This window comes from Ascaphus truei, chromosome 3 (genome assembly GCF_040206685.1).
Source record: "Ascaphus truei isolate aAscTru1 chromosome 3, aAscTru1.hap1, whole genome shotgun sequence".
Taxonomy (NCBI): domain Eukaryota; kingdom Metazoa; phylum Chordata; class Amphibia; order Anura; family Ascaphidae; genus Ascaphus; species Ascaphus truei.
Window position 1 is genome coordinate 222,148,113 of NC_134485.1, and position 12,249 is coordinate 222,160,361.

The window sequence follows — 12,249 nt, forward strand, 5'->3', positions numbered from 1 at the left end:
TAGGCTTTGAGGCGCGCACGTCGCTTGGGGGCGGGACTTACATCACTAATCCTTTTTAAGGACGCCTTGGCCCATGACAAGGGTCCCACGTCATACGTGGTGGACCCGGTTTTCAATGTTGTAGATGTTGCATGATAACAAAACAGGTATGTGTTAGAGTAATGGTAAAATGTTGCTAATATGTTTAAAGGGATAGGAAAGTACGTATATTTATTCCGTCAGCAATGTGTACTACTCTTTCAGGTCCTACTATATTGTATTAGGAAACAATTTGTTTGTGATAGCTACATGTTATGCAGTCTGCAATGTTACGCTGTATCCACGCATTGAAAGTGAAAATGGTGGTTACAAAAAAAAAAAAAATTTAAACGCAGAGTCAACGCATAACGATTGTTATATTTACCATTCTTCTAGAATTAACTCTTCGCCTGGCTGCAACTGGTCGCTCCAGAAATGCAAGCCATTTTCATCCACGCTTAACCCAACCGCTGAATCCAGTATGGCACATATCTCCTCCAGGATGCGCTCATAGGAATCGCCACTGCTTTCTTCAAATAATTGGTCGGGAGGTAGGTTCATTTCTTCCGGTTCCCATTCCAATGCAATTTCAGCTGAAAGGCTTGGTACATAATCATAGTACTTTTGTTCTTGTACAATGTGGGTTTCAGGAATGGAGGCTGCAGATATTGCAGCACGTATCGATTCAAACGGATCAGTAGTAGCGGATACATTGCTATTGCCATTAGGAATAAATATGCCTTTCACGACAATATAAGTGCCGTCTTTCAGGAGAAATTGTTTTTCCGGGGCAATCTTCCAGAAACCATAGGTGTGTTGTAGCTTATCCTGGTCACGTTCAAAAAAGTCATTACTTGATAAAGTGAATCTTATTGAGGAATTAAAATTCCGTGCATGCTTACGGTCTTGGTAATAAGGATATTTTGCTCGAATGAAATCATCGATTTGGCGTGTGCTTGCTTTCTGTCCGCGACTGTTCAAGATGGCTTCACAGATCATGTACTTATACCCTAAAAGGGGATTAATATTGTTAACGAATTCATCAGCCATGTCTGAGTAGCACAAAAGCTGTGTGCAGGTCTGTGTTATTTGCTCATCAAAATGAATGTGCTGAATGGCTAACAAACTCCTGTTTTTCCTTGTCAAGGTCAACAAAACTAACTACTTTGACTCCTTATTTCAAACGCCAATTGGATTTGTTTGTCTAATTGGGTTAACAGTTGTGGTTCGTGATATGGGACTGTGGGAGAAACATTTCTCCTTCTTTTATCTCGTTTGTGAAAAACATCCCTAGACTGTGAATGCGTTCACATAGTGTTTTTTTGAAAACTAACAAAGACCAGTGTGTGAAAATATTTCTTAGCCAGGCATATCAGTAAAAACACACCTGCAAAAAGAAATGTTTTTTCCCCGCTTACATTTCTGTGTGTATGTGAAAGTCTGGTTAACTCCCTGTCTGCATGAGTTTAAATACGTGTGTGTATATATATATATATATATATATATATATATATATATATATATATATATATAAATATATCTCTTATAAAAATATATATATATTTATATATAATATTTTATTTTTTTTTATATTGCAGGAGTACACACAACATTGATGGCATTAAGTATACCTTGTATGAAACCTATTTAAATGGTGAGAAACATGATTGAATTAAGTAATAAACATTTGTTTAAGCACAATACTGTTAGAGTCTCATACTTAGGATATTTCTCAAACATTAGGCCTGTATTATTAAAATAGTGTTTTCACAAGGAAGCATGAAGTGTATTAGTTTGTGTATACCAGTTTATATAGTACTATATATATATATATATATATATATATATATATATATATATATATATATATATATATATATATATATATACACTCACACACTCACACTCACTCAGTGTGTGTGTGTGTGTGTGTGTGTATATATATTATTATACATTCTGAGATGTTATAGAAACGAACACACAACTGATTAAAGGACAAAATTACAATGGCCAAGCAAGGCAAGTAATAATTTACACATAATCCTGCTGTACACGTACAAGAAAGATGTTTGCACTTAGGTGTTTTAATAATTGCATGTGACTAATATGCATATGCAATTCTTACATCAATTAACACACCCAAATGCAATGTTTTGCTGCAAAGTCAATGGCAGCTTCTCTAAACTTAGCAACTGGCTCCTGGTGGACCATTACTGAACAGACGATTACAACATAAATATTTATAACACAATTAATTATGAGTGTTAACATTTCCAAAACTTCACGTGTACAAGAACATAGTTGAAAGTTTGGAAACAACACAGTCTTCAGCATACATACAATAGTAATTAGATAATCTGAAGTCAACAAAACAAGGCCAAAGACATATTTTCTGAATTATAACATTTATTTTTTTTGTTCCTTTTGCGAGCGAGTAACAGGCCTGCTTGTTGTCTCTTGAATTTTCCTTTTTCTTTTGCCACCAACTTTAGGCACAACAGAGCCACTTTGAGTGGCCTCTGGCACTTCACGGGCAGGGCTTGTGGCCAGTGACTGTTCACCTACGGGGCTTGTGGCCAGTGACTCACCTACAGGGCTTGTGGCCAGTGACTCACCTACAGGGCTTTTGGGCAGTGATTCACCTACAGGGCTTTTGGGCAGTGATTCACCTACAGGGCTTTTGGGCAGCGATTCACCTACAGGGCTTTTGGGCAGCGATTCACCTACAGGGCTTTTGGGCAGCGACTCACCTACAGGGCTTTTGGGTAGTGACTGTTCACGGACAGGGCTTGTGCCCAGTGACACATGTGAGCAAGTTGGTAGACACTGCACAAGTGATGGTTGGTCTGTTTCATGTGTGTCTTGTTTTGTTTTTGTCGCCTCCTTTGTAGGTGTCTGCTGCTGAATTTGTACAGATGGCAGCGGTAGGATGTCATCAGGAACCTGCACAGCAATGTCTGCTACTTGACCGGTAACATTTGGGCCTGGTGAATGAATATCAGATGAATGTGGTGAAAACTGACCTGCATGAACAGATCCTGGCTGGGAGGTGTTGAATTGTGGTACATTAGTCATTCTCCAGTAATTAGCTTGTGTTTGCTGAACAACTAATGCTTCGAATGAGGTGTTGATTTTTTGCAACTGTTTAGGCACTTCAATGAAGACTCTGTGGAGATGTGCCAATTGTGATACTGTTTCTTCCTGCAGTCCAATCATCCTTTCCAGCACTGTCATCATGTCTGAATGGCGACGATTTTCTGCGTCCACTATTTTTCCCTCTGAAGCTACAATTGCATCGTATGTGGAAGTTGATGGACGATTTGGCGGTACAACAGTTTCTATTGGCACCTCTTCATGGTCACATGATTGTATTTCAGTCTCTTCTGTGGCGTCATCCTCATCATACTCATCATCCTCATCACCATGATGTTCTAAAAAGAAATGTACACATTATTAAATGGCATGTTAATGTATGCTGTGTTACTATGTAATTGTACTGTGTCCTAAGTAACACCTAACATGTTAGCATACGTTTTATAACCTCATTAAAAACTACCTTGACTTACGAATAATGTTTGGACTCAGTATGAAATATGAATGAATGAAAAGTTGCTCTAAACTCAGAAGTCCTACATGATAATTAACATCACTAACACAATACATGTTGCCTTACACTTAATTTTCACTGACACTAAGTAATCCTATTTAAAGAAGATGTGCAAAACAAATAATGCACATGACAACATAACATATAGAAGAGCACATATTATATGGGCAGCAAATGATACACTCACCTTCTAGTAGTGTTGAGCTGGCTGACCCAGGTGAAGACACTTGTTCCATCTCAGGTGACACATGTCCTCCAGGGGCAACTATATATAACAATAACATAAGTTTTACATTTACATGTGTAAATATTGAACAAACACTTATTGTATGTTCTGTATTTATGATTAACTAACAACATCAGTTCCTTAACCGAAAATGTGTGTGAAAGTGAACATAAATAGTTGTAATAACACTGTACATGCCTGTGTACTTAGAATTTTTGAGTTCCCTAACATACAACATACTATGTTTCTGCAGTAATGCGTGAGGATAAATAGATTAAATGAGTACATAAAAATCATATGTTGTGTAGTGATATCAGTATCATAATGTACATAACTATCATGAGATGACCATTCACAATGGTTATCATGAAGGTGGTCATATTGCAAAAAGTGTTGTTTTTGGTAGAGGATATGTGTGGTACATTAATCGAAGATGTGGCACACCTGAATGTGGCTGTGACTCAACAAGACAACACATGCAGTGTGTGATAATGTGTCTTTCATAGTAGTTCAACTATAGATATGAGTGAACTAATGTGTGACGTACGCTTTGATAAGTAATGAGTTGTTGGGGCATTTAGTAGCTAGAGTTAAGCTTTCAAATGAGTGTGATTAACTTCAGTTGTGCTATTCAGGTTGTAAGAAAGGTATTCCCTTCCCCAAAAAGCCTAATCAGCCACACCTTTCAATGACTTGAAACAGGTGCAAATGGTGTGAACTAAGTTGACCGTGAAATGAGGCTGTAATTAGTGTGTGTGCTGAACCCCACCCCCTCTGTTGAAGTGTATGCTGTGATGAGATATTAATTGCAGCTGCTTTAACACAATGGTAGATGAGCTAAGTAGTCATCTGCAGTGTTTAAGTTATGAAAACAATGACATAACATATGATACGTGTGCCTCATTATGCTGTCTGTATATGACATAAAGCAAAAATGGACCTTTTCATAAGCAACTATAGATGTGTTAGTGCCAGTGATGTTTGTAGGCCGTTACATGCAATTTCTTTGATGCATGCTTAAAATAGGCAGTAATGTCATGTTTGTCGGAGTAAAATCAATAAAATACACAATAATATGATACATATTTCTGTTCTGTACCTGTAGCTACTAATAATTTCTCATGAACATGTGTTACACATGTGTACTACCCTGTTGTTCCCCATCTTCGCCCACCATCAATTGCTTCCACTGCAGCTATGCATTTTGGGAATTCACATGTAAATGAGCACGCAATGGCACGTGCTATATTAGTTACTGCTTTTAGTAGGACTACTACATATATGTCTATTTTGAGATATATATATACAGAATCAGACATATACATATATAGATGCAGGTATGCTTATATTGTGAAGACAGTATAAAAAGCAGTGTAACTATGCAAAATAACTGTAAGCAACGACACGCCTAGTACAGTAATATTTATCACCTGCTGGAAATTGTGACGGATAAATTCCAATGTCACGGTCACCAGCCAAGCCTTCCACGACGACGGTAAGTAATTTTGGCCGAAGCAGCTCCTCCAATGGAGTCAATATGAGACGTTGTGGTGTGGGCCCACCTCCAGTGCCAGTAGCATGCACGCGTTGGTCTTGTATTTTCTTTTTCAATTTGGACCTAATATCATCAAATCTTTTCCGACAATGATACTTGTCCCTGACACTATTCCCACAGGCATTGACACCAATGACTATTGTGTCCCACATTTCTTTTTTGCTTGCTGCACTTGTCCGCCCTTGAAAAACATATAAAAGATATGAGGTAAATTAATAATAATATAAGCACCAGTTTCCTACACTGCTAGCTGTTCCAAGAGATATCAAACATGCTGTTTTATGTGTAATATGTGCAGCACATGAGCATTCACTACTAAACCTATACATGTAAGCAAGGTTGCATTCATATTGTATGCAGTTCTGGCAAATTGACCGCCTGTGTTTATTTGTCCTTGTAAGGCATGATAAAAAGCTGTGTTTCCACACTAATGAACATAGAAAGATATTGTGTACCCATATTTGCATATGAACAAAACTCAGATGACCTAGGATCACATGTATTTGAATAATAAATGTAAAGTTACACTTACCTACTAAATGTCCATAGAGACTGTCATAGTGCTCCAGAATGCCAGTGACAAGAGCCCTATTTTCCTGGTCATTGAAGCGAGGATTACGTGGCTTCTCCACACGTTTTTTCCGAGCAGGTTTAGGGTCAGAGCTTGGCTGGTGCTGACTGGACTCTCCTTCTTCCAATGGAAGAGCCTCCAAAAGCTGGCCACCAGCAAGCACGCCACCACCAGACACCCCATCAGCAACTGCGCCACCAGCAGCACTCCCAGCACCAGCACTCCCACTCCTAGCACCAGCACTCACACTCCTAGCACCAGCACTCACACTCCTAGCACCAGCACTCACACTCCTAGCACCAGCACTCCCAGCACCAGCACTCCCACTCACAGCAACAGCACTCCCACTCCCAGCACCAGCACTCCCACTCACAGCAACAGCACTCCCACTCCCAACAACAGCACTCCCACTCCCAACAACAGCACTCCCACTCCCAGCAACACCACTCGCAGCACCAGCACTCCCACTCCCAGCAACACCACTCGGTGCACCAGCAACATCACTCCCCTGAACAGAACGTTCACTCCGACGCGTACTCCCACGAGTAGCACTCCCACTCCCACCAGCATCACTCTTCCCACGCTTTGCGGGCATACTTCCAGCACTCACAAAAAACAGACAAGAAATGTACAGGCAATCACACGACCCACTTCCACATATAAAACAAGACAAAGATGTAAACAAAACAACAAAGGACAAAGCTCACCCAATACACAACAAGTCTCTCAGTCAATATGCAAATCTTCAATCGTCCAGCTCTGTGCGTCTCTCTCTCTCTCTCACTCCCAACAACACAGAGAATGATTAGCAGTACACGTTGCCTTTAAATATGGCGCGCAATCAAAAACATGCTTGTTTCGCCTGATTCAGCAAGATTTGTGATTGTGCAACCTAACAGCACCCCGCCACGCACGCCGATACACCTGTGTGTGATCGGCTCATCATCGTGAGAGTGGGCGGATTTGTTTTCTGGTTGATTTTGAATGTATTCGGCACTTACTGCATACGGAGAGGGAAAAACGCCAATAACATGACTAATCGATAAGCTTGCCGATTTCACATAATCGTCGCTTACTGCATGAGGCCCCATGTTATTTAATAGATAGCTATACATATATATTTAGGCACTGTACCGTGTATAGGTTTCACTGGATGTGCACTGAGCTCTGTCTGTGTTTCATGTTCTGTCTCTGGTTTTACATATATATATTGCCATGCTCAGTAGCACTCCTCTGTGACACCTATATGCTTATACTGCACCGACACACTTTATTCGAGCAAATACCCAGTATGTACCTGGCAGATACCTGGAATGCGCCGCTCCTCACCTCTGACAAGCCCCGTTGCGTTTGCCTTCCCAGCCTGGGTTCATGCCTGGCTGATGGGCGGCTGATCTGTTAAATGATAATGATTAGGATTTAATAGGCTGCAATGCTTCGCGTGTCTACCATATGGCATAAATTCATGAATTGTAATGCAGTATATATATATACTGTGCAGTATTGCAGCCAGCGGGAATAAAATGCTTCAATCCCTGCCTGGAAAATACCTCAATGTACTCGGGCAGAAAACAGTCACAAACCTCAATACACACAGGTATACCCGAATTCGTGGGACTAGCCGAGCTCGAATAAAGTGTGTCGCCAGTGTATATATGTTTTGGTTATTTTGGGGGTTCAATATGAGCTTGCAGATGTCATGTATGTTTTGCCAGCTAAGGATTTCTAAGTAGGTAATTGCATGGAATGAATTCTCAGAAAGTTATCCAAACAGAAATCCCCATAAATAATAAATAGATGTAAACAGAAAGGGATAGAGAATCCCAAATACAGTAGAAAAACATCCACTCCTTTACATAACATAAAATCTGCAAATACCTACCCTGTGTATCTACTTGTAAGGAATCCGCTCCTCGGTTTACTGTTTGCCTTACCTTGCAGTCTTGTGCAGTCCTGGAACACTTCCCCTGATATTTACTGCAGCCTGGATTCACTCACCAAAGCAATACTGTCACACGCCCCTTCTGCCATTTGTTCACTGACCTTTAAGTACTGCTTTCCCACAATGCTCCCTGCCGAGCATAGTCCTTTCTGGATGTCACTAACTGTTCTGCCACAAGCCCCTGGCTTGTTCTCCTGGTTTCCTGAGACCGGCTGCTATTGTCCTGCAGCGGTCTGTTCCTGTCTCCTGTGCTGAAGCTGAGTACTCTCCTTGTTGTCTGCAGCTCCAGGTTTCCTAAGGCCGGCTGCTATTGTCATGCAGCGGTCTGCTCCAGTCTCCTGTGCTGTAGCTGAGTACTCTCCTTGTTGACTTCAGCTCCTTGTTTCCTGTGACCGGCTGCTATATTCACGCAGCGGTCTGTTCCTGTCGCCTGTGCTGAAGTGGAGGTTTCCCCTGTGTTTCTTCAGCTTCCTGGTTCCTGGGGCCTGCTGCTCTTTCCCTATTGCAGAGGCCGTGTCTTGGTTCCTGCACTGAAATGGAGGATTCCCCAGCCCGCTCAGGACTCTTGCGCTGAAGCACTGGTTTCGCAGTGCAGCTAGGCGGTGTGCTACTCTGGTCTGCCTACCACCTCCTGAGACCAGTACCATGGGCCATGGTCACTGCACGCGCAGAGGCCACTCCCGCGCTCCTAAGCTGAAGCGGGGCTCTCCTGACTACCTGTTGCCGAACTCCTGCTTGAACAACGTTTACCCTGATGTCTCCTGTCCTGACCCTGGCTTGTCCAGCGACGATGCTGTCTTCTCCTATCCTGATCCTGCTACGTACGACTATGAACTGCGCAATCCGGATCAGCCTGCGCGGTCTAAGGTCGGTGCTTTTACAACCCCACCTCAGCCCCGCGGTCCGACCCAGGTTTGTGGCGAGCACAAGCGTGACAGTATGCTCGGCCCCACAAACTCGGACCGCCCTGTGGTGAGGGTTGGTAAGTTTTTTCCTAAAAACCTGTCCCGGTCTGTAGACCAGTCCCAGTTTGAAAACGAATATCTGTGCGATATACTACCCCTGATGGAAGATCCGTTTATGTTTGAAGGTTTAACCCCTTTGCAAAAGAAATGCCGTAATGATCTCTTTAGTAAGGCTTACTGCCTCAAGGACTTAAAACAGTATCTGGCCACTTGTGTTCTCTCTCCTGATTCCCCTTTAACCTGGGATAAGATGAATCCTGTGGAACTGACCAATGCCCGTATTACAGTCAATGCCCTGTCCTTATCATTGGACATTCACATAGTACAACCGGACCCTTTCTTCATGTTGGCTCACGCTCAGGAAATGCTGCTTGTACTTTCCCTGACATTGGACATGTGTATGATAAAACAGGATCCCCTCCTGGCCACCTACGCTGCCACTTGGCAGTCCCCCTCTGCTGCCAGTCCTGTCGCTAAACCTGGGGACGTATCCCTCTCTCCAGGGAATGTCCAAACTGTCCCACTATCACTGCCCCCTAATGCAGAAGCTGCCATGGTCCCTAGCCCTGATTGTATGCCCGGGTACTCTGACACCAATGATATGTCTACGTTAACCCCTGCCGATCAGTCCTGTGTGGCTCCTCTGGAGTATACGTATGTTTCTCTAGCCAACACTAAGGTTCAAGTGTCAGAGAACAAGTCCCTTTTTCCCTCTATTTCTAACTCTGGATCCCTCACTCCAGCCCTTGAGGGTTTTCCAGCTTTAACCCCTGCTAGGCAGTCCTGTGTGCTTTCCCCATCAGAGAAAGTATCCCTTCTTCTTCCACATTTTAAGCTTGAATCCCTAAGTTCTGTTCACAGGGTCATTTCTGTATTAACCCCTGTGGGGCAGCTCTCTGTGTCTCCTTTGGTAATTCCCTGTTCTCTGTCAGCCATGGTCACGTCCCTAGCTCCAGAGGAGAGATCCCTTGTCTCCCCTAATATAGAGAGAAGACTCCCTATTTTCTACTCTCAGGTACTGTCTGCATTAACCCCTGTAAATTCTTGCTGCCTCCAAGTTAATGCCTTCGTTTTAGCCTCAGAGAATGAGTCCCCAAGTCAGACAGCAGAGGTTGCATTGAAGGATTCCCCTAACCTTACGGAGTCCTTAGAAATTCTTTGCTATAAATCCCCTGCTTCAGCTCAAGTTTCCGCAGTCTTACCTCCGGAGACTTCAGCTAAAGTTCTGGTTCCTGTTAAATGTATTCAGGAATCAGGTTTTTCCCTAAGCTTGGTCGCAGAGTTCCTCCTCCCGGGTATTTCACTGAACCAGCCTGTCACCCAGAGAGCGGTGATCCCTGCTTCAGTGCATAGTCCCTACGTTGTGGAGTCTGCAGTCATTTCTGGTTTCCCAGACACTCCTTACCAAATACCCACTTCAGAGACCAGTACACTTATTATTACCCCCCGTGTACTGTCTGTGTTCTCCTTTTCTCTAAGCTTAGGGTTAAAAGCATACAGTGGTTATTATGCCCCTCCTGGGGTTCATGTTGTTTTCCAAGGAATGTTTGCTGACACACTGCTTTCTCTCAAAAGTGACGCTTTTTCATATATGCTAGTTAGAAGCCCGCACACAGTTTTCCCTTTCGCTGAATTATGCCTTACCGGTCCTGAAACTCTGAGAGGTAAAAACCCCCCTTCAAATTCAGAATCTCTTCCTACAATGGTCATCCTGGCTGTTGGTTCCCCTGATTTCTCTGCCCATGCCAATCCTCCAGGGATCAGCATATCTGTGGTTACTCCCTTAGTACAGTCTGAGACCACCCTGCTATATTACTAGCATTGTTTAAATCAAAGTTTAAATCTGAGCTATTTAGTTTTCCTGCCCTTGCTAAAACTCAGTCCCTCAGCACTGCGTCTAAATATTCCCCAGCAACCGTTGGGTTACTCGGGGAAGAAATTAAAGCTCCTGTCTTTAAGGGTATTTTTTCACACATGTCCAGCAAATCTAGAACCTCAGTAATTGATTCTAAGTTACTTACCAATACATCTGATTTTTTCACTGGTCAAACCCAGACACCCTCACCACTGGCTAGGAGTCAGTCCTGTTACCAGAATGTTTGCACTAGAAAACACGCCTATTCATGTTTTTGTCAGGTTAAGTACCCCTGTTGTTAGGGTCCTTGCAGTTTCGGATAAGACTCCTTATGCTCCTAAGGTGTCTGTCATTAAGAGTTTTCATAGTTCCTATTTGCTGCTTGTTGTCCCCCAGGTCCCTGTCACTGAAGTACAGACTTCAGCTTCTGATGTTAGCTTCCCTCCTGCCACTACCCTGGCTCTGCCCTTTTCTCAAGCTCCTGATATGAAAATCCCAAAGCCTATTCCTGATTCCCAGACAGTACTATCTCCCACCGAGGATTTCCTAGTATTTGAGAGCTCCACTGATGATTGCTTCTCTGCCCCTGCTAAACCATGTTTTTCTCCCTCGGAACCTTCTGTTGCCCCTGTTAATTCCTCTCGGTTGGAAATACTCTGCACGTATCCCAAGTTTTCGGTCTCTATGCCTGGTTTACTGCTTGCCTTGTCACCTTCCATACCAATACCGGGAAATGCTCCCTTCCACCCTATACCCTCGCTGACCACTACTTGGGAGACCTCTGGAGGAGAACTCCCTCTCAAATTCCTACATGCAGAGGCCAGCCAAGACTTTGTCTGTCCCGAAGGTCGCCCTGGTATATTCGTTCAACTATCAAGGCCGCTTATCCTAAATTCTGGTCCCTTTACTAAAGACTGGGCTTCCAGTGGGGATTCTTCTGCCGTTTCTGCTCCGGAACCCTCTGGTTCTTCACAGCCCTGGATTCCCAAGCCTTTTCGCGGGGCGAGCCATGTACCAATGATGTCTCTACCACCACTCTCATATCCTAGAACAGTACTCACCAAGGAACTGCTCGTTTACGGATCCCCTTTCCGCCTAAAAAACTTTAGGAACAACTCAGTGTCCCCGAGACACATGGATGGGCCTGTCTGGCTGCAGTTCTCACCGGGGGTGGGGGTACACAAAGGAGTGACCACGAGTCTCTGGACCACGACTTTACACCCAATCCTAGACGGTTCAGGAACAATTCCTGGTCCCCCAACTCTATGAGTTGTCTTGTTCGCCTTGAGGTCTCGCGTGAAGGGGGGGGGGGGGTACTGTAAGGAATCCGCTCCTCGGTTTACTGTTTGCCTTACCTTGCAGTCTTGTGCAGTCCTGGAACACTTCCCCTGATATTTACTGCAGCCTGGATTCACTCACCAAAGCAATACTGTCACACGCCCCATCTGCCATTGGTTCACTGACCTTTAAGTACTGCTTTCCCACAATGCTCCCTGCCGACCATAGTCCT

At 43.5% G+C, this 12,249-nt stretch overlaps 1 protein-coding gene across 1 annotated transcript; it reads right to left on the reverse strand.

Moving 5' to 3' along the window:
• Positions 1 to 2,380: 2,380 nt before the first annotated feature.
• Positions 2,381 to 7,058, reverse strand: LOC142490701 (uncharacterized). The gene is made up of 5 exons (XM_075593119.1): positions 7,054 to 7,058; positions 5,939 to 6,270; positions 5,282 to 5,587; positions 3,813 to 3,890; positions 2,381 to 3,449 (listed from the first exon to the last, which is right to left on the reverse strand). The coding sequence occupies exons 1-5, from the start codon at positions 7,056 to 7,058 to the stop codon at positions 2,425 to 2,427; spliced, it is 1,746 nt and encodes a 581-aa protein (XP_075449234.1). The 3' UTR covers positions 2,381 to 2,424.
• Positions 7,059 to 12,249: the final 5,191 nt, after the last annotated feature.